The sequence below is a fragment of the Mesoplodon mirus genome (genome assembly GCF_964341445.2).
Source record: "Mesoplodon mirus genome assembly, chromosome: 1".
In the NCBI taxonomy this organism is placed as follows: domain Eukaryota; kingdom Metazoa; phylum Chordata; class Mammalia; order Artiodactyla; family Ziphiidae; genus Mesoplodon; species Mesoplodon mirus.
The window spans coordinates 2468068-2491486 of NC_138976.1; the positions used below are offsets into that span (position 1 = coordinate 2468068).

Sequence of the window (23419 nt, forward strand, 5' to 3'; positions counted from 1 at the left end):
ACTCGCACAGGACCAGGGCACCACTGGAAGATCCAGGGCTCTGCGCTTCTCGGTCCCAGAGCTACATCTCCCCACGTTCAGGGCTGAAGCCAGTTTATGCCAAGACGGCCACGCATCTGTGTCCAGGGCTGCCGTCCGCACCCCCGCCCGGCTGCCCAGATCCGGCCCCTACACCTGCCCGGTCACAGGAGCCTTTGCTGGGTGTGGACCAGCGTGTCGGCAGCACAGGGCTGGCCTCTGCTCACCCTCAGGGCACCAAGTGGCGCAGACGCCATCGTGGCCCCTGACCGACAGATAAAGAAGTCGGGCTGTGGTGTCGTGTGGAAGCAGCGTCATGGCCTCAGCCCTGGGGACCCAGAGCCTGGGCTCTCAGCCATGGCTCCCTGCGGCCCCTGAAGCCCCTCACTCAGGCTGGCACAGGCGGGGTGGGTGCGGTTGTAGGAGCAGGTGTTACAGGTCACCTCCCCCAGGCACAGAACTCAGGGGCAGACTCTCCCGGTGCCCGATTCCCGTGGGGTCTGCAGCACGGCAGGGGCATCGTGATTGCACGAGTGTCCTTCAGCCACCAGGACCCCCAAGAATAGAGGCAGAGGGGGCGGCTGGAGCCCCCGAGAGGCCCCTCCCATGCAGGCTGTGGCGGCAGGGAGGGCAGGCAGTTTTCTCAGTTTACAAGTGAGGACAGAGCGAGTGTGGGAGCACCGACCCCCACCTCGGGCACCACGCAGCGGTAACCTGGGTAAACTCACCCACCAGCTCTGCCCCGCCCCCACAATGGAACCGGAGAGGTGCCCGGACGCCCCAGAGGCCGCGGCCACTCACCTTTCCTTGAAGTCCAGGAAGACCTTGGCCAGCGTGCTGCCCCCCGCCATCATGGACACGTCGATGGCCCTCAGGAAGCTGTGATGCACCTTAATTAGGTCCTGGGACAAAAAGCAACCACGCGTGAGCAGGCGCAGCAGCCTGGGGGGCACGCGGGCTCTGCGATCACGCTCCTTCTGGGCTGCCGTTTCGATGGAAGGACGTCCACGTGAGCGGCCGGGCGCTGGGTGTACTTCCTCACGTACACACCGGCTGCCGTTCACTAGAAGGTGCTACCGCCATCCAGAGTCTGCACCAGGCTGTCCAGACGCACGGTGCCCGACGCCAGCCAGCATCCTCGGGACCCGCCCACTGTGTGAGGGAGTGCAGGGGCTCAGGGGCCCTGAGGGGTGAAGTCTCTCCACTGTGGAAGGGGGGCCTTGGCCCTGGGGAAGTGTGTCCACACTTCAGAGCAGAGGGGTGGCTAGCAGGCAGCACCATCCCCCGTCCAGGTTCCCAGTCCTTCCGTGGCCACGTGGGCCACTGCTCACAGCAGGATGAACTCTGGGTCGGGGGGCGCAGGGGCCGCGAAGCTCCGGGGTCTGCGTCAGCCTCACCCAGGAGGTGACCAGCGCCCACCCCTCAAGCCGTTGGCATCCCGAGGAAGAGCAGGGCCAGCGCTCCCTGACGAAGCCCACCCACACGCAGCTTCTGGCCCCGGCTCTGCTGACCACATCGAGGTGAGCCGCCCCACGCGGGATGGCCCCCCGGTGTCCGTGTTCAGACACCGCAGAGCAGTGAGAGCGCTCTGTCTGCTCAGAGATGGGGAGGGGACACACTTCCCTCCACTGATGACAAAGCCTAATGCTTCCTCCAGGGCGTGTGCGTCCCAGGCACACCGGCCAGCACAGTATTGGGCAGGGAAGCTCCCAGAAACTGTGTCCTCCGTCTCCTGAAACCAAAGTCCCCGAGCAAAGGGGGGCTGCTCACCGCCCCCCATCTGTCAGCCATGAAAACACCCTTTATCCAGGATCAACCATGCAAGCCCTGGGGACGGTCAAGTGGGAGCCCGTCTGACGTCCAAGCAGGTCAGGACCTCCAGCCCACACACGGTGAGCCAGGGATGGGACCCTTACCTCCAGGTTGATGAAGATGGCCGCCATGTCTGCTGGGCTCAGCACCAGCCTCAGAGGGGTCATGTAGTTCTGGAAGAGAGAAGCCCATCCCTGCCATCACCGCCTGAAGGATGCCAGTCACCTTTGAGGCCACAGTCGCCGGTCGGAGGGGCTCTAACAGCCTCAGAGAAAACAGGCGACTGCAGGCAGCATCCCCGTTCCCCCATCAAGGGTCCTGCGGGGCGGCCACTCAGCCCAGCACACGTGGGTGCTCCACGCTTACCGGAGAAGGGGAGACCTGCACGGGAAGTGTGGGACCGGCTGGGGGTCAGGCCTGAGGACCAGTGCGAGCACCCGCCCCGCCCGGTGGGCAAAGCTCCACAGAGGGCCCCTTGCATGTGGTGCTGGACTTCCACCCTAAGGCCAGCCAGGGTGGGCTCTGCTTTTTGAGATATTTGAGAAAGTGGGGTCCTCCCGTGAGGTGAGAGACATCACCCAAGGGAGAGCCTGAGGACCGAGAAAGCGCTGTGATTCCCACCCGACACCCATGCCTGAGCCTACGCCCATGAGTGTACCCCCAAATCTGTCATCAAGAGGCCCGCTCCAGCCCCGCAAGCGCCACAGCGGCAGTGGTGCCTCTGCCCCTGGCCTCCTGGAGGCCCCTACAGGGAACGACCAGCCACCCTCCCCTCTCCCTGCCCCTTGTCCCACAGGGTCCTGGTCCCCTGGCCCTCTCCTTGGCCGCTGTGTGCAGCAAGAGAGACCTGTCCAAACGAACAAGCACTAGTGGCTGCTGGATGCGCCCAAGCACTTCTCCCTGTGCCGTGCCGGCACGGGCCACCGTGTGACTCGGTTTCCTCACCTGACAACACGGTTAGGGGAGGATTACAAACACAGTCACCCCCAAGAGCACTCAGCACATGCACACCCCGGCTGGGCACGCCCCCAGCTCAACTCCCGACATGAACTGCGCCCGTAGACGGGCAGCACTCGCCCTCAAAGCCCACATTCCAGGGGTGGAGACGGGCCACAGTGGCCCGCTGGTTTTCTGCGACGTAACTCAGGCTACGTGAAGCCTGCAGGGCCCTGGAAGGAGCTGACCCGGGAGCTGGGACTCAAAGGAGTGGGACTGCTGGGGGCGGGGTGGGCAGCTGGGACCGTGTGTCTGCAGGAAAGCTGGTGGTCGGGGCAGGGGAGGAGCTGAAGGGTGGACACACAAGGGTTGAGTGGGGCGGGAGGAGGGGAAAGGTCAGAAGCCTGGGCCAGACCTGGGGCCAAGGGGCATCTCACGACTCCTGGCTGGAGGCTCCACCGTGCCCTAAACAGTGGGGACCTACTTAGGCAACCCCATTACGGCTACACTCGGCCCTACTCTGCAATGAAAGACTAGCCAGGAAGGGTCTATCTCAAAAACCGTGTTGGGGGCTTCCCTGGTGGCGCAGTGGTTGAGTCCACCTGCCGATGCAGGGGACACGGGTTCGTGCCCCGGTCCGGGAAGATCCCACATGCCGCGGAGCGGCTGGGCCCGTGAGCCATGGCCGCTGAGCCTGCGCGTCCGGAGCCTGTGCTCCGCAACGGGAGAGGCCACAGCAGTGAGAGGCCTGCGTACCGCAAAAAATAAAAACAAAAAACCCCCAAAAAAACCGTGTTGGTTCTTTCACGCCAGCGAGCACTGGCAGCTGGCAATGAGGATGTCCAAGTGACAGGGAAATGGCACCGAGCCAGCGACCACAGGAGGCCACGGCGCATGGCAGGAGAAGGCCCATCCGTGGTTCTCTAGGAGCTGGGCAGGCCGGCAGCGAGACAGCACTGACCAGCCATTCAGGGGAGCACACAGTCCGCCCCAGGAGCTCCAGAGACTCACGTCACTGGGCCCAACTGCGTCCCAGGTGCAGGATGCCCACAGTGGGTGGTACTGCTGTTAGCACCCCAGGGAGCAGGTATACATCAAGAGCTCCCTCAGCGCCCGGCCTGGGTGAGAGTGTATACAGAAAGCGTCTAGCTCTGGGCGAGGATGCAAACATGAAGAGCCTAGCTCAGCGCATTCAGGAGCAGAAGCCACGATGATGCCCAGTTTAGGCTGGAAGGAGCCTCCGAAACAAGCTCAGGAACAGTCCAGGGTCCGAGCTGAGGCCAAAGGGTGGGAGGTGGGACCAGGGCCAAGGGTGGCAGCTGACGAGGAAACTGGCCTGAGTGGAGCCCACAGCTTCTGTGGGGTCAGAGGGCAGAGGGCAGAAGAGAGGTGAGGGCGACCTCCTTTTCGGTGGAGGGTGCAAAACCGAGAGGGCCCCTGAGCCCCGCCTCTGTCACCACTGCCCTGAGTCCCTGCCTGGTGACAGCGTCTCCCAGGAGGCAGGGGTCCTGGGTGGACCCGGCGGCCATGCCCACCTTCTCGATGTCCTCCAGGGTCCGGTAGTACTTGGCTTCCGTCTCCTGGATCTCCAGCAGGCAGCAGTTTCTCTTGTCGTCCTCCGTCATGCCCATTTTCTAGAGGGGGCACAGGAGGTCAGCCAGGACCCCGCCGTGCCCTCCACCTGCCGCCCGCCCGGGCTCGACCGCGGGGTCACTGAGCGTGAAGGGGGCGGCGTGGGAGACAAAAGGCCCTTCCCCTCCTTTCTGCAGACGGGCAGGCTGAGGCACGGGGGAGGGGACGTGGTGTGACCCTGAGAACTGACGACAGCGCAGAGATGGGACAGAGGCTGCTGAATCTGTCTCCACCGGACTGGTCACCCCCTCCAGCACACACGGCAGGCGTCACATGCTTAAAGCGCCGACCATGTGCACAGAGACAGGGTCTGACCAGCTCCCTGAGGACCCGTGTCCACCAACTGGTCCACCCTCCCAGCTTCAGCCTCGGAGAAAGAAGCCAGTTCCCCACAGGGCTGGACTTTCCAAATGTCCACTGCCTCTGAGCAGGTTCTGAGCTAACAGCCCGTCGGCAGGGGTCACGGAGGACACGCCTCTGAGGCAGGGCCTGCCCCACCTCTGGGGCGGGACTGACCAAGAGACTGTGGCCACAGGGGCCGGGGAAGAGGCAGCAGGTGGGCTGCCTGCCGGAGGTTCTGTGGACGGTCCAGACGCTCTCCTTAAGTCCTTCAGGCTGACCGAGCAAGCAAGGCTCCGGGGAAACAGCGCTGGGACGTGGGATGTGCCATTTGGACTCCTACCTGCCCTGACGTCATCCTCCTCCTCCTCCTCCTCCAAGAAATGCCCCAGGGCCCCACGTGGGTTTGCCGGGGCCACAGTTCTCCAAAGTAACCTGCCAGGCGGGCACATCTCCCAGGCCCCCCAGGCTCCTTCCCAAAGCCCGAAGCCCCGCTCAGCCTGGGAATTCAGTGTTGAGGGCCCACAATTCCCCTACAACTGCGTGTAAGAATGTGGTGCCCAAAAGCGTCTCCCTGGGGACAGGGTCCCAAGTTCCTCCCGGAAGGCAGAGGAAGACGGTGCTGGTGGAACTGACCCCGGGCCTCCCCTCCACCCACCACTTACCTGCATGTATCTAATCTGAAAGCATGGAGAAATGAATAGGGCAAAGAACCAGTTAGCAGTGCTTATGCTTATTCAAGCAGAGCTCGGGGAAGTCAGGGAGCTCACCCACATTAGCCAACAGCCCCAGAGGTCACAGCACACCCTCTGCCCACCCGCATGTCAGCCTGGCTGGGCGGCGGGGACAGCACCGGGACCGAGCACAGGGCAGCTTCCCCACGGCCGGGCTCTGAGAGTGGCACCTGCCATCTCCTGGCTGTATCTTCCTTTAGAAACACCACTATTCCCAGTACTTTCCACTTAGACCGTTCAGATAGCTCCAGACATGACAGGGGAGGAAATAAAACCAGCTGTTTTATCTCAGAGGACCTGGCGGGTGGCAGGAGGCCCACCCTGCCTGGATGGACAGGACAGCTCGTGAGCCCAGCGCCGAGACTTGGGACACTACGCATCGCTGGGCAGGTGGGACGCTGGTTTGTCCCGAGGACACAGGCGGGCATCTCCCCCAGCCCCACAGGTCCTGCAGACGCCCCGGGTCCTGTCATGTGCCTTCAGCACCAGGGACAGCAGCGGCCTCTGGGGAGCACCCACTCGAGGGCTTCTGCAAACCAGGTGCAGACGGGGTCTCATGGGAGCTTGTACAGCCAGGGGGCAGGGGGTCCCCCCGGACAAACACACAGGCCACTACCCCCATATGCCCTCGCCTGACCCGAGGACACCCAGCTTCCAAAGGGCTTGGGGAGTCAGGCGGCGCCCATCTCACTCAGCCTGCTGGCGATGCGGGAGGCCAGCCAGCCTCTCAGGCCGGGGCAGCTAAGCAGAGCCCTCCGGCCCCCTGAGCCCACTTCCCTGGAAGGTCAGGGGCAGAGCTGCCTACTGTAAGGCTGCCTGGGGCGGGGGCGGACCTGAGCTCACAGACCCACAGCTGACTCTCCAGAGTGAGATTCCTGGTAACTGTGGGGACCGAAACCCACCTTCAGACCCTTGAGGGGCAAAATGAGAAACCCGTTCTTAGAAGCAGCATCTGGGGCTGTGAGCCACTGCCCGGCATCTCGGCATGTCTCCCGGCAGAGAGCGGGAAGGGCCTCTTTGAGAGGCCTCGTGGGGAGCTGTGTCCTACCCTTTTGTTTCTCCACCACCAGCTGGTGGCTCCCACACTGAGGGAAAAGACCGAAACCTGCTTTCAGAGAAATTTCCCCCATTTCTTTGGTGAAGGCAAATGGCATCAAAGGCCTCTATAGTGGGCAACTGGCATCGTGACCGCCCCCAGGAGTCCGGGGGTGCGAAAGGGCTGTGGTCCACGCCACCAGGTCCCCATCTCCCATCCCGGCCTGGCAAGAACCCTCCCTCCCCAGTACAGCAGCTGTGGGCAGCACACGGAGCTGCAGCCGACGCCCGTCGGAAATAAACATCCTCGCGCAGGAGAGACGCACGACTGGCTAAGGGCAGAGGGAGGCAGGCTGCCCGAGACCAGCACCGCGTCACTATCTAAGGCTCCCTGGGCAGGAAGGACTCGGGGTCCTGCACGCCCTCCGGAGGAGACTTCCAGGGCAACACGTTCGGGGAGGTGGGGTGGCAGCGGTGTCCCATCCCGATCTCCCTAGAACACTTCACAGGAAAGAAGGGACCTGGCCGACTGGCGCAGGGGATGAACCCCACGGTGGCCAGGAAGGACCGGGTGCAGCTCCCCCACCCCGCCGGTGGCTCAGACGGTGGGGTCTGCGCAGAGGCTTTAAAGGGGGGGCGGGGCAGGGAGGGCCGCGGGGGCTCACCATGGGCTGCTGCACCTCCACCTTGATGATGTCCTCATAAATGTCGTCCCCTTCATCCTCGCACGGGACGCAGTCGTAGATGTCCTCCCCCACGTCATGCTCACTGCACGGGAGGGAAGCGGGGGAGAGGGGTGGGAGGCTGAAGCCACGTCCACGAGGGGGCCCCCCGGAGGGGAGAGGCCGTTGGGGCCACCGAGAGGCCCTCCCTCTCGGCCTCAGTGTCCTGGCCCAAGGACAGGGCACCTGCTTCCCGTGGTTTCTGGTAGTTTAACCCAGGCAGCCTGGGAGTGCCTTGTGCTCTGCCTGCCGCTCTTCTGGAAGGTCCCACCATGACAAAGTCCACCTACCCCAGCCCTTTAGTAAAAGCAGGGGCACACGCTGGGGCCCGGGGGCGAGATACTGCCTTCACGGGAATCTCTGCATAGCTGATGGACAGGCATGCCCAGCTCTGGGGACCAAAGGCCCTCTCCCCGGGCCCACGCCTGGGACCTGGAGCCCCGAGTGCTCTTGGCTCAGCCCAAGGTCTCCCCAGTCCCAGCAGTCGAAGTGTGAAGGTCAAAGTGCAGAGCTCACAGGCACGTGGACATTCCCCCACCCGTCAGCAAGGAAGCAGAACAGAGCAAGACGAGGAGTTAGTGATGCGCCTTCCCGAAGGAGCAAGGAAGTTACCGCTTAACTGAACGATTCGATAAACCTTTGTTTTCAGCTCATGATCTTCCCAGCAAGTTATACCCTCTGATCTGCAAGCCTCCAGTCAAGGGACACCTCCTCCAAGAGGCCCTCTGGAATCCCCCGCCCAGTCTGTCATCCGGGACTCTCCATCTGGAGCTCTTGTACCAAGGGCATCCCTCTCACTGCATCTCCAATTATTTTATAAGTGCCTGTGGATAAGCCTGTCTCTTCCCCAAACAAAACCCAACTGCTTCCTCCCTTCTGATCCCCACTCCTGATACAAAGTAGGTGCTCAGCAAATATTTCACTGAAAGAGCCGACAGCAAGTGAGCCAACCCGACTTCTCCCTCACTTCCCACAGGCCCCGGCCCCCAGGGGTCACTCTGGCCTGGGGATCGGGGACAGGAGTCACCCTGGGCCCAGGGCAGCCAGCTCTTCAGCCTGCTGTGGGGTCCGTCCTTGGGGCAGGCTGTGCTCAGAGGCCAGCTCTCCCGGGAGGCCCACGCCAGCCCCGAGTGCCTCTCTGTGTGAGGACACATCTCATAGCCTGGCTCAAAGGAGGCCTGGCAAAGTTCTCTTCTGAAAGGCGTCAGCATGAGGTGGACCACTTCCCCTCCCCACCGCACAGAGTCCTGGAGGGGGGAGGGGAGGGAGGAGAGAGCAGAAACGATACCCAGCGGCTCTCACGAGTGGGTTTCTGGCCCCGTCCCAAACCTAGCTTTTGAATATTAGCTGTCATTCTAGAGGCTGGGGCGGGGGAGACGGATCGCCACAAACCTACTGGAGAGAATGTGTCGTATTCAAGGAAGGTCGTGGCAGCCAGTCTCCCCAGAGCCCTGGACACCTCCCCCGTGGGGCTGAGCTGCAATGGGACAGTGGGTAGATGCATCAGACCTCCCTCTGTGGGGGATGATTCCAGGGATGGGGTGAGCCAGTGTCCACCTTGATGAGACCCCCACAGGTAGCTGATGAGCAAGGGAGGGAGAGGAAGCTGCTGCTTTGGGAGTGTGTCACTTGCTGCTTTACCACCACCACTCCAGGTGTGAGGAAGCAAAAGTTGGCCTGAGGACAAAGCCGGATCACACGGGGCTCGGCCAGCTAACGGACCCCTGTAACTGTGACGTGAACACTCACTCACCCACCGACGAGCCCGTCCACAGGGATGCCAATGCACGTGTGGGCACTTGAAAAACATGTACGCTTTTCAACTTAACACACCCTTGGAGATGGAGAGCACTGAGGCCCTTTCACAGATTAGAAAACCACACACTGAGGCTCCACAGCGGCTACAGGGAGCTGTGGGGTGGTCTCGGCCCCAGCTCGTCCTTTCTCCCCTCTCCCGCCCGCCCTCCACTGCGAGACGAGTGTCTGGACGTCGGCAGTGCCGAGAACTGGGGTGCAAATCAGCACCCAGATGGTGACAGGGCTCCCAGCTCCTGTCAGAACCAATGAGAAGGCAGAGAGGGGGTTCTGTCCCCTAAGATGGGCCTTGGGAACGGTCACTCATGTTGACACAGATCACCCCCGCCTCTCCAGAGGCTGCCCCCAAAGGAAACAGTTCCCGTAGCCCTGACCACCAGATTACTGGGGGTCCAGGCAAGTACCTGCAGGGGTTCCTTCTGAAGGATGCCAGACACCCTGGATTTTTGTCGTGCAGCCAAGCGAGGCTGGTGACAAAGGCACTGTCGAGAATTCTGACAGCGTGGAACAGAAGGGAAGCCCCCGGGCTGCTCAGCGAGACACCTCGAAGGCAGATCAGCCCGCTCGTACCGTCTGAAGACAGTCATCAGCTTTGCTCTGATGGGCCGGTGGAAGGAAGTGGGGTGGGTGGGGGACCTTGACAGTTAAATATTCTACGAGCCGATGAAATGAATAAAGTGACTGAACGTGAGCCTGGAAAGGGTCCTCGAGGCCATCAGGTGCAGGGACAGCAATCTGCCGTCCCAGGAGCCCCCTTCCTCATCCCACATTTAGGGGGACATCCTAACTGACCCCAGGACTCTATCCCATCCAGCTCAGAATCTTTTCCAGCAAAGACCCCCATGCAGCCCCCACCATCATCAACTGGAATCAGGGCTCGAGATACAACTGAGCCCAAAGCTCTCTGTCGTGTGGATGGGGAAGCCGGGGTGCACGGGCGGGGAACTGGCCACATGGTCTTTCAGAAGCCACGTTCCTGCTCTGCTAGCTCCTGGCAGGTGGACCGGTCAGAATGCTTTCATTGGCTGAGGACCTGATGGCGTGGGCACTGAGGGCTCTTCAGAGAAATAGAACCGGCGATCTGTCGATCTTAGGGTGATGCAGGCACCCACCTCATTAGGACCCCAAGCAAGAGCTGTGCTTGACAGAGAGGACAGTGAAGGCTGGAGAGGTCAGAAGCTTCCCAGATAGGTGGGACTTGAAAGACACTTGGACACCAGTGTGGACTGTGGGGTCCTACGGAAGGTGCCGAGGGGCAGAGTCCCTTCTCTGCCACCCTCTTCGCTGGCACCATCCGCATTATCTAGGCATGCACCGACGTCTACATGCACCTATTGTGTCTACAGAGCACCTACTGCGTTTTGAGCGTGGGGCGGAATGCCTTAACACAGGCTTCTCATTTGGGGGATAGGATTTATGTAGATCGAGATGTACCCTTAGCTCTACCATTTTGACAAGGGGACGCCCCTGTGTAATTCACACCCCGTGACATCACAGAGCATCCTCATCTCCCCTGAAAGTCCCTCTCCTCCCTGATCGACCCCTCCCCCTCCCCTAGTAACCCGCCTCTGACTGTTCTTCACCAGAGATTCCCTTCGTCTGTTCTAGAACGTCGCATCAGCTGCATCGTCTGTTACATTCACGTCTGTGTCTGGCTTCCCCTCCTCAACATCATGCCCCTGAGATCCAGGCTGTTGCCTTCATCAGCAATTCATTCCTTTTTATTGCTGAGTCCTAATCCCACAATTTGACATCCATTCTCCTTTTGATGAACATTTGGGTTGTTTCCAAGTTCTGGTTATTGTAAATAAAAGCTGCTATGAGCACTTGCCTTTTTTTTTTTTTTGTGGACATGTGCTCTCATTTCCTTTGGAAATGAAATTCCATGAGGAGTGGACTTATTGGATCAAAGGGGAGGTGTGTGTGTTTATCTTCATCAATAACTACCAAGCATTTTTCCTAAGTGGCTGCAGCGTTTACTCCACCACCAGCAGTGTACACGAGTTACAGCTGCAGTTCTCTCCAGCTCTGGCGGGTTCCAGCCTTTTTAATCTTAGCCACTAGAGCGGGTATGTAGTGAGATAGAATTGCGGTTTTATTTTGCATTCCTGCAAAGATTAATGATGTTCACATTTTTTCTGTGTACTTATGAACATTTGTGTATCTTCCTATGAGAAAGGCTTGCTCAAGACTTTTGTCCATTTCTAAAAATTGGCTGCCTTATTCTTACTGAATTCTAGGAGTTCTTTATATATGATGGATACAAGTCTTTTGTCAGATATGTTTTTTGAACTTTTTTCCCCCAGTCTCTGGCAAGGCTACTCGTTTTCTTAATGGTGTCTTTTGATAAACATTCATTTTTCATTTTAATGAAGCTTAATTTATTGACTTTTTCTTCTATGGTGTCCTGACTCTATCCTGTGTTGCACCTACAAAATCTTTGTGCCTTGTGTAAGAAATCTCTGCTTTCCTCCAGGTTGCAAAGGACTTTCTCCTGTATCTTCTTCTAAGACCTGTATGGTTTCAGTGTTTTTGTTTAGGTCTCTAATCCATCTCAAATGGATTTTTGTGTATGGTGTGAGGTAGGGATCGAAGTTCATTTACTCATCCCCACGTGGATATCCAGATGTTTCAGAACAATTTGTTGAAAACTTTCTTTTCTCCATTGGATTGCTTGGATCTCTTTGACAAAAACCAACTGACTATATATGTGTGGGTCTGTTCTAGAATGCTCTATTCTAGCCCATCAATACATTCAGCTATCTTTATGCCAATACCACTCTGTCTCGATTAATTTAGTTTTATAGAAAGTATAAAACTAAATAGAAAGTTTTATAGAAATCAGGCAGTGTAAATCCTCTAGCTTTGTTCTTTTATAGGACTGTTTAGACTATCCGAAAGTCCATTGTATTTCCATATCAACTTTACAATCACCTTGTCAATTAAAAAAAAAAAGTCTGTTGGAATTATAATAGGAACTGTAGTGACTCTACAGTTTAATCTGGGGGAAAACTGACATCTTAACAATATCATCTTCCAACCCACAAACATAGTATACACTTTCATTTATTTAGGTCTTTAATTTCTCTCAGCAACACTTTGTAGTTTTATCAGAGGTTTTAGAATTTAGGAGGCTTGGGACTACTGTTTTTTCAATGTTTGTTTTTTTTTTTCCTGCCTTATTCTCTCTTTCTTCTCCTTCTGAGATTCCAATTATACCTGTTAGACCACTTGATATTGTCCCACACGTCTGAGGCTCTGTTCATATTTTTCAATCTCCTTTTCTCTCTGTAATTACGAGTGTATAACTTCCATCGAACTATTGAATATTTTCAAGGTCAATGACTCTTTCTTCTGCCATCTGCAGTCTTCTATTAAACTGATCCAGTGACTGTTCATTTGTTATCATGCTTTTTGGTTCTAAAATTTCCATTTGGTCCTTTTTAATAGTTTCTATTTCTCTGCTGAGGCTCCTCATCTGTTCATTGATTTGGTGCATATTTTCCTCGAAACCCATATTTATTATAAAAGCTGCTAATTGTGACTTCTAAGTCATCTCAAGGTTGGTTCCCCTCGACACTGTTTTTTTCTTGAGTATGATTCACTTGTTCCTGTTTCTTTGTAAATTTGATGATTTTTTTCATTGGACGCTGGACGTTATGAATGATTCATTACAGAGATTCAGCTCCTACTATTTCTTCTGAAAAGTAATACTTGTTCTGACAGTTAACTCGGTTGGTTGTACTTAAACTTCAAACTCTATCTTCCCTGCAGTGGGCAGCAGCTGCAATGGCTGCTAAATCCAGTTTCCAGCTGCGACATTTTTTGCTGGAGACCTTAGGGACTCTGCTGTGTGTATGAGGTTTAATGGTCAACCCAGGATTTAGGTGGATTCTATAAGCAGATTTGAGCCTGTGGGTCCCTCCCTTCCAGCATTCCCTGCCTAACTTTCTGGCTGTTCTACCACCCCCAATTTCTTTCCTCGGGCACCTCAAGCCAGTGGATTGGGGATGCGCTTGTACAAAAGACTACAAGCACTCCATCCCATCCACAGTGAGCAGCTCTTGAAGAAACAGTGGGTTCCTCCGGGCAACAGAAAGATGATACAGTCCCCCTCCCCCTCCCCCCATACTCACAGATGGAACAGGACCACAAGATGGAGACACTGGGAATACATCCCTGGTGGTTCCCCCAACACATGTCCACCACCATAATCTCAGCTGCTCTTCTTTCTCAAAATCAATAAAGACAAGGAACAGTCATTCATGCAGGATCCATTTTCACCACATTCATCTCTTCTAATGGACACAGGGCACTGAGGTTAAAAATAGGCAGGCAGAAACACCAGAGAGAGAGAGCTGTGCTCTGGCATCTGAACTTGGGACAGAAAAATCTCAAAAATGCAGACCCAATCACTTCTCTCCATTCTGCAAAATGTCTGTTATCCAGAGCCTGTTGAAAACTTGTGGGGGAGGGAGGGATAAATTGGGAGTTTGGGATTAACAGATACACACGACTATATATAAAATAAATATACACGACTATATATAAAATAGATAACCAACTAGGACCTACTGTACGGCACAGGGAACTATACTCAATATTGTAATAACCTATAAGAGGAAAGAATCTGAAAAATAGATACAGATGTATGTATAACTGAATCACTCTGCTATACACCTGAAACTAACACAACATTGTCAATCAACTATACTTAAATTAAAAAAAAAACAAAAAACAAAAAACCTTGAGTAGTGAATGGTCAGCTTCCTGCCTGTAATGTCCTAACTTTACCGCTGTCTGCAGGGCCTCCTTATAGAGCCATGAGGGCACTCATAATCCTATTCTCTAGATTTACGATTCTTTTTAATTGTGAAAATACTCCCCAACAATTATTTAATTCAGGTCAATGAACACTAAGAAATACAGGTTAATGTATATTACACAAAATTATAAAACAGTAGCATTAAAATTTCATCTTGTGCATGTTCCACATTATGGGAGAAGGGAAAATAAAAGAAAAAGCAAAGAAGTGGGGTTTTTAAAAAAATGAAAACAAAGTCATAAAAGTAAAGTTACACATATTTGTTCCACTCGGCAATTAAGATGAAAAGACTATCAGATTTGATTGGTTTAATCGATACTTATCCTAAGACCAATTCTGTGCCAGTAGGTAACTTGTGGAATCTGGGGGGACACAGAGATGACAGAGGCACCAACAGACTCTGTCCCGTGGACCTCACAGTCCAGGTGGGGAGACAGACAGGGCAGCAGTTATGGCTGAGATGCAGACCCTTCTAAACTGGAGGAGTGTCATCTGTGTGGGGTGACAAGCTCTGGTTCCCAGTAGCTCTGTCCCTTTGGCGAACATCACATGGAACTTCCACTGCTTCCCAAACTCTTAGCTAAGGCATCGCCTCCAAGTGTGAGTCTCCTGAACAGGGCAGGGGGTAGATTCCAGGTCTTAGGCATCTGCTAAAGCAAATGAGTTAATGCTGTGACCAGCTGTGCCCAGTGCATCTGACGGCCGTGGCTGTTGAATGGAGGAAAAGGAAATGACAGGTGTGGGCTCGGGAGTGGGGGAGGGGCGCAAGATGAGGTCCCCCGAGTGTCTGAAGTGCCCTGGAGTGCAGGGCGGTGACCTGGAGGTGGATCCCGTGGGGTACGGATCCTGGTCTGTTTCCTCCCTGCAACACGAGCTCGATGACCACCCAGCTCTGCCCTGGCCCTCAGAACCGGAGCCAGCCCCCAGCAACCCCTGCACACTGTCCCACGGCAGAGAGGCAAGGAGTCTGTACCCCCATCTGGGCCTGGTGCACTCACCCCAACCCCCAGCCCAACCTCCCACAGTCCTTGAAAAGGACTCCAAGGCCCTGAAAAAACCCGCAAGAGCCTCTGAGTCACCCCAGCGGGAGTCCGTCGTGGCAGGTTGTCTCGGCTGCACCCTGGTTCTTTTCCCATTATCACTCGGACCAACAGAGCCCTGTCTTGGGGTTTCAAGTTATCAGAGGCTGGGTTTCTTGGAGAAACTGCCTGTCCCCGCCGTGCTGGAGCCACCTGTGTACGTGAACCTGCTCGGTCAATGCTGGACCGCAGGGCTGGTGGGCCCCCTTCTCCTTCAGCTCAGGCCGGGGGCTCTCGTGGTGGGAACTTGACTCTCCCGAAGGTGACCCCCGTGGGGGGAAGCAGCCAGGCGAGTCCGAGATGGATTCTCAGCCCTGCCAGTGTCTGGCTCTGCAACTCTGGGCAGGAGAATCTAAGCCTCAGTCTCCGCATCTGCAAACTGAGAATAAGGCCAACCCCCCAGTAGGGTCATTGGAAGGACCAGCCTCAATGGAGACGACCAGCAGAGGCCCAGCATACAGTAGGTGTTCAATAAGTGACCGTGGCCCACCACCCCGTGGGTGAGAGGGGAGGGTCCATGAGACGATACTTAGCTCAGGGGTCCATGCTCGATAAACAGACACCGGCAGCATTAAATACCTCGGATGTTCTGAAACGCATCAGACTAGACAGGTGGGAGCCGGGTGTCAGCACTGATGTGTCCTTGGTAGGTTTCAGAGATCGCCCTTCTTTGTCCAGTTGTCCAGGAGAGACCAGAGGACGATGTGAGTGGGGGAGTCTGGGACCACGGTGGGGACGTGGATGCCTGCTCACGGATGAGTCTCCCGGCCAAGCCCATGCCACCACGAGACCTTGGCTCTCCCTTCAGCTGGACGCCACGTGGATGCCACGGCTTCCCCAGCCCCAAGCCCACGTTCCGCGACAGAGACCTCCCTGCCGGCCTGCTCTCCCCTCACCCTTTCACTCCTGCTGCTTTCCGGCAGCAGCTGCGCCGACAGATGCTAAATCCCGAAAATTATTCTGGTCCTCACAGTGGCCTGAGATCCTCCAGGAGGGCCCGAGAGCGTCCTGCTGCCCTCCAGAGACGGAGGAAAGCTCCCCTCCCGCCGAGACCCCACGGCCCGCCCCCCGCCCCAGAAGCCTCGCCTGCCCGTCCCAATTTTGGTACAGAAAGTCAGCTGCTCAGAAGAGCCCCCCGCCGCCTACGGAAAATCAAAGAAAAGCCAACAAACTCTCCACTTTCTGCCTCTGGCGAGCCTGTATGTTTATGATGGACATAAAATATCGCTGATGGATGCGATATGCATTCTGGCCCCAGGCTGTCTGATGCTGGGAGGCAGGATCCCAAATCACCGTTAAACTGTTACTAGGAAACCAAACCTGACACCTCCCAACCTCCGTCCACACCATGCAGTGCGGGCGGCAGGGAGAGGGGGCTTCAGAGGGCCCGGAGAAGCCAGCTGTCGGCTGGATGGGCTGCACGTGGGGACAGACAGACAGACAGACAGATAAGGCGCTGCTAACACTAGGGAGGTCGGCCTCACGTGCCCTCAGAGGACCCTCCCCCCAACAGTCGAGAGAGGGTCTGCGCTCCCTACAGATGGGGAAAGCAGGGCCCAGAGAGGGCAAGGTGGTCCCCCAAGGTTGTATAGCCATTTAGGGGCACACCTGGACAAAGATGTGGCTACCAGGTTCCCAGAGGGGGCCCGGCTCGCCCGGCAGTGTGCTTCCTGCCATAACTCACTCTTTTCCAGGGACTCTTTCTAAGCAGTAGAAGAGTCTTCCCACAGTGAGCCAGACTCAATCACAATGACGAGGCCCAGGGGACTGTCCTAGCCAAGCAGCAGCTGGCTCGGGGTTTCAATCCCTCCTTTGTCATGGAGAGTGTGCTGTGCGACCCGCAGGCAAATCACTTACCCACGCTGAGCCTTAATTTCCCCAACTACAAAATGGGGGCAGGGCCACCCACCTTGCAGGGTCCAGAAGGCGGAGATAACAGGGCAAAACTCAAGCACCGGGCCTGGCACTCAGGTGGACCCACTGAACGGTACCTGGAACCATGCTTGGATCCTTAATATAAGAATAGCAGATGTCCAGGGCCTTGCCATGGTGTGCAGGGCCCAGCTCAAGTTACCTGCCTTTTCTGTGCTTTGTTCCCTGCAGGATGACCCTCCTGGGGAGCTTTCCTCTGGGGCATGGGGGACAAATGCAGGAAGACAATGACAACACAGTGACAAAGATAATCCTGGTGGACGTTTTAATCTTCTGGGGAAGGGGCACCCCATTCAGCTTCTTGGAGGAGGTGACCTCTGGGCTGGGTTATGTAAGAGGAATAAGGGTCTGGCAACCAATACAGCAGCTATTATGTACATGACAGAGTTTTTTATAGTTAAATCCAAAGTGTTATGCTTATTCATTTTTTAAAGGAATATTTTTTAAGTGCCACTGTGTGTCAAATCTGCATTGAGCACATGGGAAATAATGTAAAAAGGGCCTAGTCTTTATCCTCATGGGGTCCTGGAAGTTAGTATCAGGAGAGTGATTTGGAGAGGCCTTTATTAGACAGACTTTTGGCCACAGCCCAGCTGGTCCCTGCTTTCTTCTTGAAAACAGTAAAATGAATGTGTACATCCTTCCACACTGGCCTCCCCACCCTACAGAGACTGTGTTAAATCAGACCCCAGAATCGCTGTGACAGCCTTGTCCTGAAAGGACCCGGGGTTAACTAGGTATTAAAAATTCATGTTAAGTCTGTGTCGTATCTGCGGGCCTGCATAATTTAAATATTTAGCCAGGGCACAGTGGCAACCGGGCATCTGCTCTGTGTTCATTCCAAAGGGCCCCTGTGCTCTCTCCAGCACAGAGAATGAACAAGTTTCCTTTCTGAAGTGCTGCAGGTCAGGGTTTCAAGGTCAATGAAGCCCTGGGCCCCCATAGCAGCCAGGACCTTGCAAAACTGCACAGGCCCAGGTACCAAGGGGTCGAGATGTCCCTGGAGGGCAGGGAGCCTCAGAGCCACAGGGCGTAGAGCCCGGGGCTGTCAGTTGCACCAGCTGCCTCGGTAAGCAGAAGAGGAGGAGCTACGAGCCTGTTTACGGCACAAGGTGAGGATGGGCTGCCCTCTGGCCAACCGACAGTCCTGCAGCCAGCTCTGGGACGGCGGGGGAGCATCGGGCACCTTGTCTAGGCCACAGGGGCAGGAGAGCCACTGGGCTTCACACACACGGTGACTCTGGGGCCGGCACGGCTCGCCCTCAGGTCCTGAGTAACAGACACAGCTGAGACCCAGACTCTCCCAGGACCCCAGCCCAAAATAAGGCAGTGGCCGGCCTGGTGGGGACGGGGACAGGTTTTCCTAAGTCACATTTTGGCAAGTCCTATGAACCTTCCATCCCCTTCCAGCAACACCTCCTCCAGGAAGCCCTCCAGGTGTCCTGGCCTGTCGAGGTCTGATCCCAGTGGACACTGCCTGGATAGCTCCTGTGGGGCTTAGAAGAGCTGTAAGAATGAGAACTGCAGGGCCCAGGTCACTGCAGGGCCCTACCAGACAGCCCTGGGGCAGAGAGGGCAGCCAGGCAGGTGGCCTTCTGAGTCAGACCTGCTTCAAATCCCCTCTGCCCCTCAGCCACAGGGCTCAGTGTGGGGACAGACCCCCGTGTGCTCCGTGGACGCTGGATTCATTCCCTCCACCCTGCCGGTCCCAAAGCCAGGCCAGGCCTCCCAGACTTCACATGAGGATGGAGAACCCCTCGACAGGGAGGCACACAGCTGGCGCTCGCTAAGTGCATACTGTACAAATGAAGGCCTGAACGGCCAGAGGGGAGGCAGCTGGGCCGGCAGACTGGGTGGACCTGTCCAGCAAGGACCATGGGAGAGCCGAGGCCTGCCTGTGCCTGGCTGTCACCACCTCAGCAGCCCAGAGCCAGGGTGCCCGGTCTGGGGAAGCAGGCTGCAGAGCAGGGGGGAGACCTCTGCAGCGCCCAGGGCTCAGGGGACCCTGCCCGTCCCTGTCCAGCCAGGCCCTCTACCAGCCTGAGGAGGGCGGCCACCGACACCGCCACTTTGGGGGGCTTTAGTGTCAACCCCCTTTGGGCCATGGTGGGGTCTGTGTTCTACACGAAGAGGGCTTTGTGGTTTGTTTTTAATGGGGCTGTTTCTGTGTAGTCTGCTTTCAAACTTGTCCCCTTGGAGAAGCAATCCTTTGGGAGAAACACGAGACACCCCCAAACCCAGCGACCTGTCCAGGCCTCGCACTTGGGTGTCCCCCACACGTGCAGGTCTCCTGCTCGACACTGAACTTTCATGTGAGGTGGCGTGAACGTAAGGGAACCTTCTTTGCGGCTGGGAGTGGCGGGCGGGCAGGGTCACCGGTTGGGGTGGGCATAGGCTCTCCCTCAGCTGAAGGTCACAGTCAGGCAGAGCGACAGTTGCTCGTCCTCTGCAGTAGGGGGCCGGCAGGAGGGGCCTGGCCTCTGCCCTCCCAGCAAGCAGCCCCCCACCCAACCTGTGCACTCCTACCTCACTCCCCAGGGACCAGGAAGACCAGCTCCAAGAAGATGCCCAAAGCCCCTTGAAAGCAGCTTCGACTCGGGGAAACTCCTACATTTTATGCATCTTAAAAAATTACCCCAACGATGCTAACACGGCGCCTTTAAAGCTGCGAAGTCATCTTATGATGTAATAAAGCACGCAGCTATATATTTACGGATTAATTGTATTCCCTGCCGTGTCACGATCACATTTGTTTATGCCTGAAAATCACTTCAATTCCGAGGAAAGCGAAACCGGTGTCAAGGAACGGCCTCCTCAATCGTGAATCCGTGGCTCCGTCAAGCTCGAGGCCCCCGACGTAGCATCTGGGCTGGTGCTTTCACTCCAGAGACGGGGGGAGGTGAGCCCCGAGAAGGATTGAACGGGCCCAGAGAAAGACAGAAAGCCACCATGAGAGCCACGTGCGGCCGAGACGGATGCGCCCCTGCTGTTCCTCAGCCTGCGTGATGCTCTCTCTCCAGCCGGCAAGGATAACCTTGAGGCACCCCCCCAACGCCGGGCGCCCCCCAGCACTGAAGCACACCCAGTTGGGGGGTCTCTGCAGGCCTTCTGATGCAGGCCGTGCCTTCCTTCGTATGAGGAGGGTGGTCCTCCCAGCGCGTCCCAGGGTGCTTCGTCGATTCTGATTTCTTGCAAACACCTTGCGGTGTCTCAAACCTGCCGCGCCTCTGCGGGGACAGGCCCCGGCAAGGCTGCTCCTTCCACTGGGACGCCACCCCTGCCCTTCAGCCGCTTCCCACTTGGGCTCCAAGACTCAGGGGTCACCTCTTCTGAGAAGCCTTCCCTGATTTCTGAGCTGGCATTCACCCGGCCCCACTCTGGACTCCTGTGGTGAACTGTCTCATGAGTGTCGTTTTTCTGTGTGCAAATCTGACTCCCAGCCCTGTGTGTGGGGGGGCTCCCCCAGTGCAGATGCCTAAACCCTGGCCCACCCAGGAGTCGGGCAGGTATCAGAAGGTAGGGGGGCAGCTCCAGGTTCCTGGGAGCACCTGGAAGGAAGCAAGGGGTAGCGGGAGGGACGAGCCATTAGGCAAATGCAAGGTACTAATGGTCAGGGCAGTTTAAAAACAGGCCTCTCATGTGGGGCTCAGTTTGCTTGATGAAGCATTTTTTAAGTGGCACTATTTTCTGTTAATTTTTTCAACCAGCTGCTCTATTATCTGATTATACATTATTCAAGGATCTCAAAAGTGAGCTTAGAGCTCTAGAGAACATAATCTTAGCGCAGCATCATCCATTCAAACGCAGGGGGCTCTGCGCCGGCCCCCGGAATGCTGTTCTGGATCCGAGACCCGGGCTGCCCACATGGGGCCACTAAGCCACATGTGGCTGCAAGCTCACAAACGTGGCCAGTGGACTGACCCGACTCACATTCTGCAAAAGAATGTCAGCTACTTCATTAATGATCTGTTATGTTAACGATTACATGTTGAACTAGATGATACACTGGGTTCAGTAAAAATACATTCATAAAATTCATTTCACCTGTTTCTTTTTCTCTTTCTGGTGCAGCTACTAGAAAATTAACAATCGCACAGGCGGCTCATGTTTGATTTCTCCTGGACGGCGCTGCCATGGCCATTTGGAAACTGGAGACAAAGGCCACATCCTTGGTAGACCGGGAGGATGGGAACCGCTTCCCCTGCCTGGGTGCTCAGGGTGTGCCCGCTGGGCGCTGTGCTACCGCAGTGTAGCTGAGGACCGACACTGTGTGTTACACACAGGGGAGCCGGGGTGCAGAGACTGGGTAACCCGCCAAGGCCCACGTGGTAGGACACGCCAGAGCCGAGGCTCCAGGTCTGCCCAGAGACGCCCCTGGCTGCTTTGGGAACAAGGCAGCGGCTCCTGCACGGCCCGGTCGGTGCTCCTGCTTTAGGTGGGTGGAAGGGGGCTCTCAGTGTGCGGCGGCATCTCGTGGGCTGAGGCTGCAGAGCCCTCAATGACCCGCCGGGGGGACACTGGGGGGCTGTGAAGACACGCCCGGTAGGAAGGGCACCTCTAGCGAGGATTCTGAGGGGCCCGCGCGGGAGCCACATCTCTCCTCCAGCGACGCCCACGCTCACCCCTCGCAACCCAGCACGCTCCCCGCTCCCCACTCCCGCTGCCCTGACCACGCTTTAAATTTCCAGAAAGTGCACAGCAACCAGCTGGTGGCTGAACAAATACATGACTGATGGACTGACGGAACGGAGGCGTCCTTGGGGCCATGCACAGCTGGCGGTGCCCCACTGGTGCCCAGACCCCCCACTAGGCTCGCCTTTCCCCAAACAGCTGCAGAGCGTCCGAGGTCTAGGAGGTCAGGAGGGGCCCCTGAGAAACACGAGGTGATCATCCTTTCCGACACCTGGCCAGAGCCCAAAGGAAAGAATTAGCCAGTTCTGCTGGAAATGTCACTCCCTGGCTCCCTGGCGCTGCCTGGCATCAGCTCCAGGCCAGTGCCCCGTTCCCTGCCCCAGGGAGGCCAGGGAAGAAATGACATTTCTGTTTGTGTCTTGTAAATTGCCATAATGGATAAATATGAATCCCAAGTCCGCAGAGACAGGATGTTAAGAAATCTTGATTTTCAGTAAAAGGAGAAGGGGGGAAAAAAGCATGAAAAATTTATTAACCTGGAGCCTCTGGGACCAAACCGCAACTTCAAGACTCAAATTCATTCCCCTCCCCTATTAACGTATGATTTACGTTTGCTATAACTGCAGTCAAAAGGAACTCACTGGATTAAGGAGGCTCACTCGTAATGTCGTGGAATAACATTATTGAACTGTGTGCAAAGCCACACATCCCCAGACTGGCTTCTCCATGCGAGAGGAAGTCCATCCTGTGAGAGGTCAGACACAGGCAGAATAGACCGAGGAAGGGGAAAATGGGCACCCGGGGTCGCTGGCCAACTCACCGCCCAGGACTCCTCCAAACTGAACGTGAAAGAGCCACTGGGACAGGCTAAGCGGGGGGCCTGGCTGGTGCAGAGGAAGCTGCGCAAGGGCGGCGTGGGCCCCACCCTCCTGGAACCCTCAGCCTCTGCTGACCCCTCATGCATGTCTCGGGAGGGCAGAGACCCCCAGCCTCAGCTTGGGGGTGACTCGGGAGAAATGGCAGATCAGGGCCCGACACTCAGCACTGGGCAAGGGGCTCCCCGAACCCTGGGGGGGGCGCTGACTTTGCATGGTGGGGAGGCGAGGGTACAGGCTCGGGGTAAAAGGGCAGCTCTGCCGCTCCCTCGCTGAGTGACATGAGCCAGTAGCTTCCCTCCCGAGGCCTCAGTTTCCTTATCTGTAAAGCGGGGGCCCCCCAGAGTACCCCTCCCAAGGAGACTGTGGGGCGGAGTGGGGGATAGAAGGAGATGAAGCACCAGCAGCGTCCCCCCACCACCCCCAACGTTATCGCCTGGGATGCGCTGTGAGGCCGCGGGCACGGGGTGCCAGCTGCTGGGGGCTGGGGGGGCGGTGGCATGGACATGCAGGGACTGACCTCGGGAACCTTCCAGTCTATCACAGTGCACCCCACAAACACCCCAAAGGCCAGACAGGGGTGTGGGTGCTCTGTGATGCGTGGGGTGTGAGTGAGGATGCTGTCTGGGCGGGCGGATGGACGGAGGGTGAGAGGCTTCCCAAAGTGGGGGGCACTTAGGCCCGGGCTCGGCAGACAGGGAGAGGCTCTCCAAGGCGAAAAATGCCGGGAAGGGCGGGCGGGAAGCAGTACCAGCGCGGAGCTCAGCCAGCAAGGGGGCTGCAGACGGGTGGGGACTCCTGGGGGCCTCCCTCCGGCTGTGCCTCTCTGAGCCTCGGTTTCCTCACCCCTTACGGGGGGTGGGGGAAGGTGGGCAGCCCCTCATTCAGCCCCGCACCTCGGGAGGCCCCGTGGGTTGGAGTGCACCTTTCTTGAAATGTTCCAAGTCCTCCTCTGATTCCTGGGACCGGGCAATGGCATCCAGGTAGGGAGCCCCAGGCCCCGGTTGTGACTCGTGTGGACCCTGGGCCCCAT

At 56.9% G+C, this 23419-nt stretch overlaps 1 protein-coding gene across 5 annotated transcripts in view; it reads right to left on the reverse strand.

Annotated features, from left to right (window-relative positions):
* Window positions 1-23419, reverse strand: part of VAV2 (vav guanine nucleotide exchange factor 2) — a 176184-nt gene that overhangs the window by 33498 nt on the left and 119267 nt on the right. For all 5 annotated transcript variants that reach the window (XM_082614300.1, XM_082614301.1, XM_082614299.1 and 2 more), the window contains exons 5-8: window positions 7172-7274; window positions 4302-4400; window positions 1935-2003; window positions 820-920 (exon numbers count right to left, since the gene is read on the reverse strand). In XM_082614300.1, the coding sequence (XP_082470426.1) occupies window positions 820-920; window positions 1935-2003; window positions 4302-4400; window positions 7172-7274 (372 nt within the window). The remainder of the gene's footprint in view (window positions 1-819; window positions 921-1934; window positions 2004-4301; window positions 4401-7171; window positions 7275-23419) is intronic.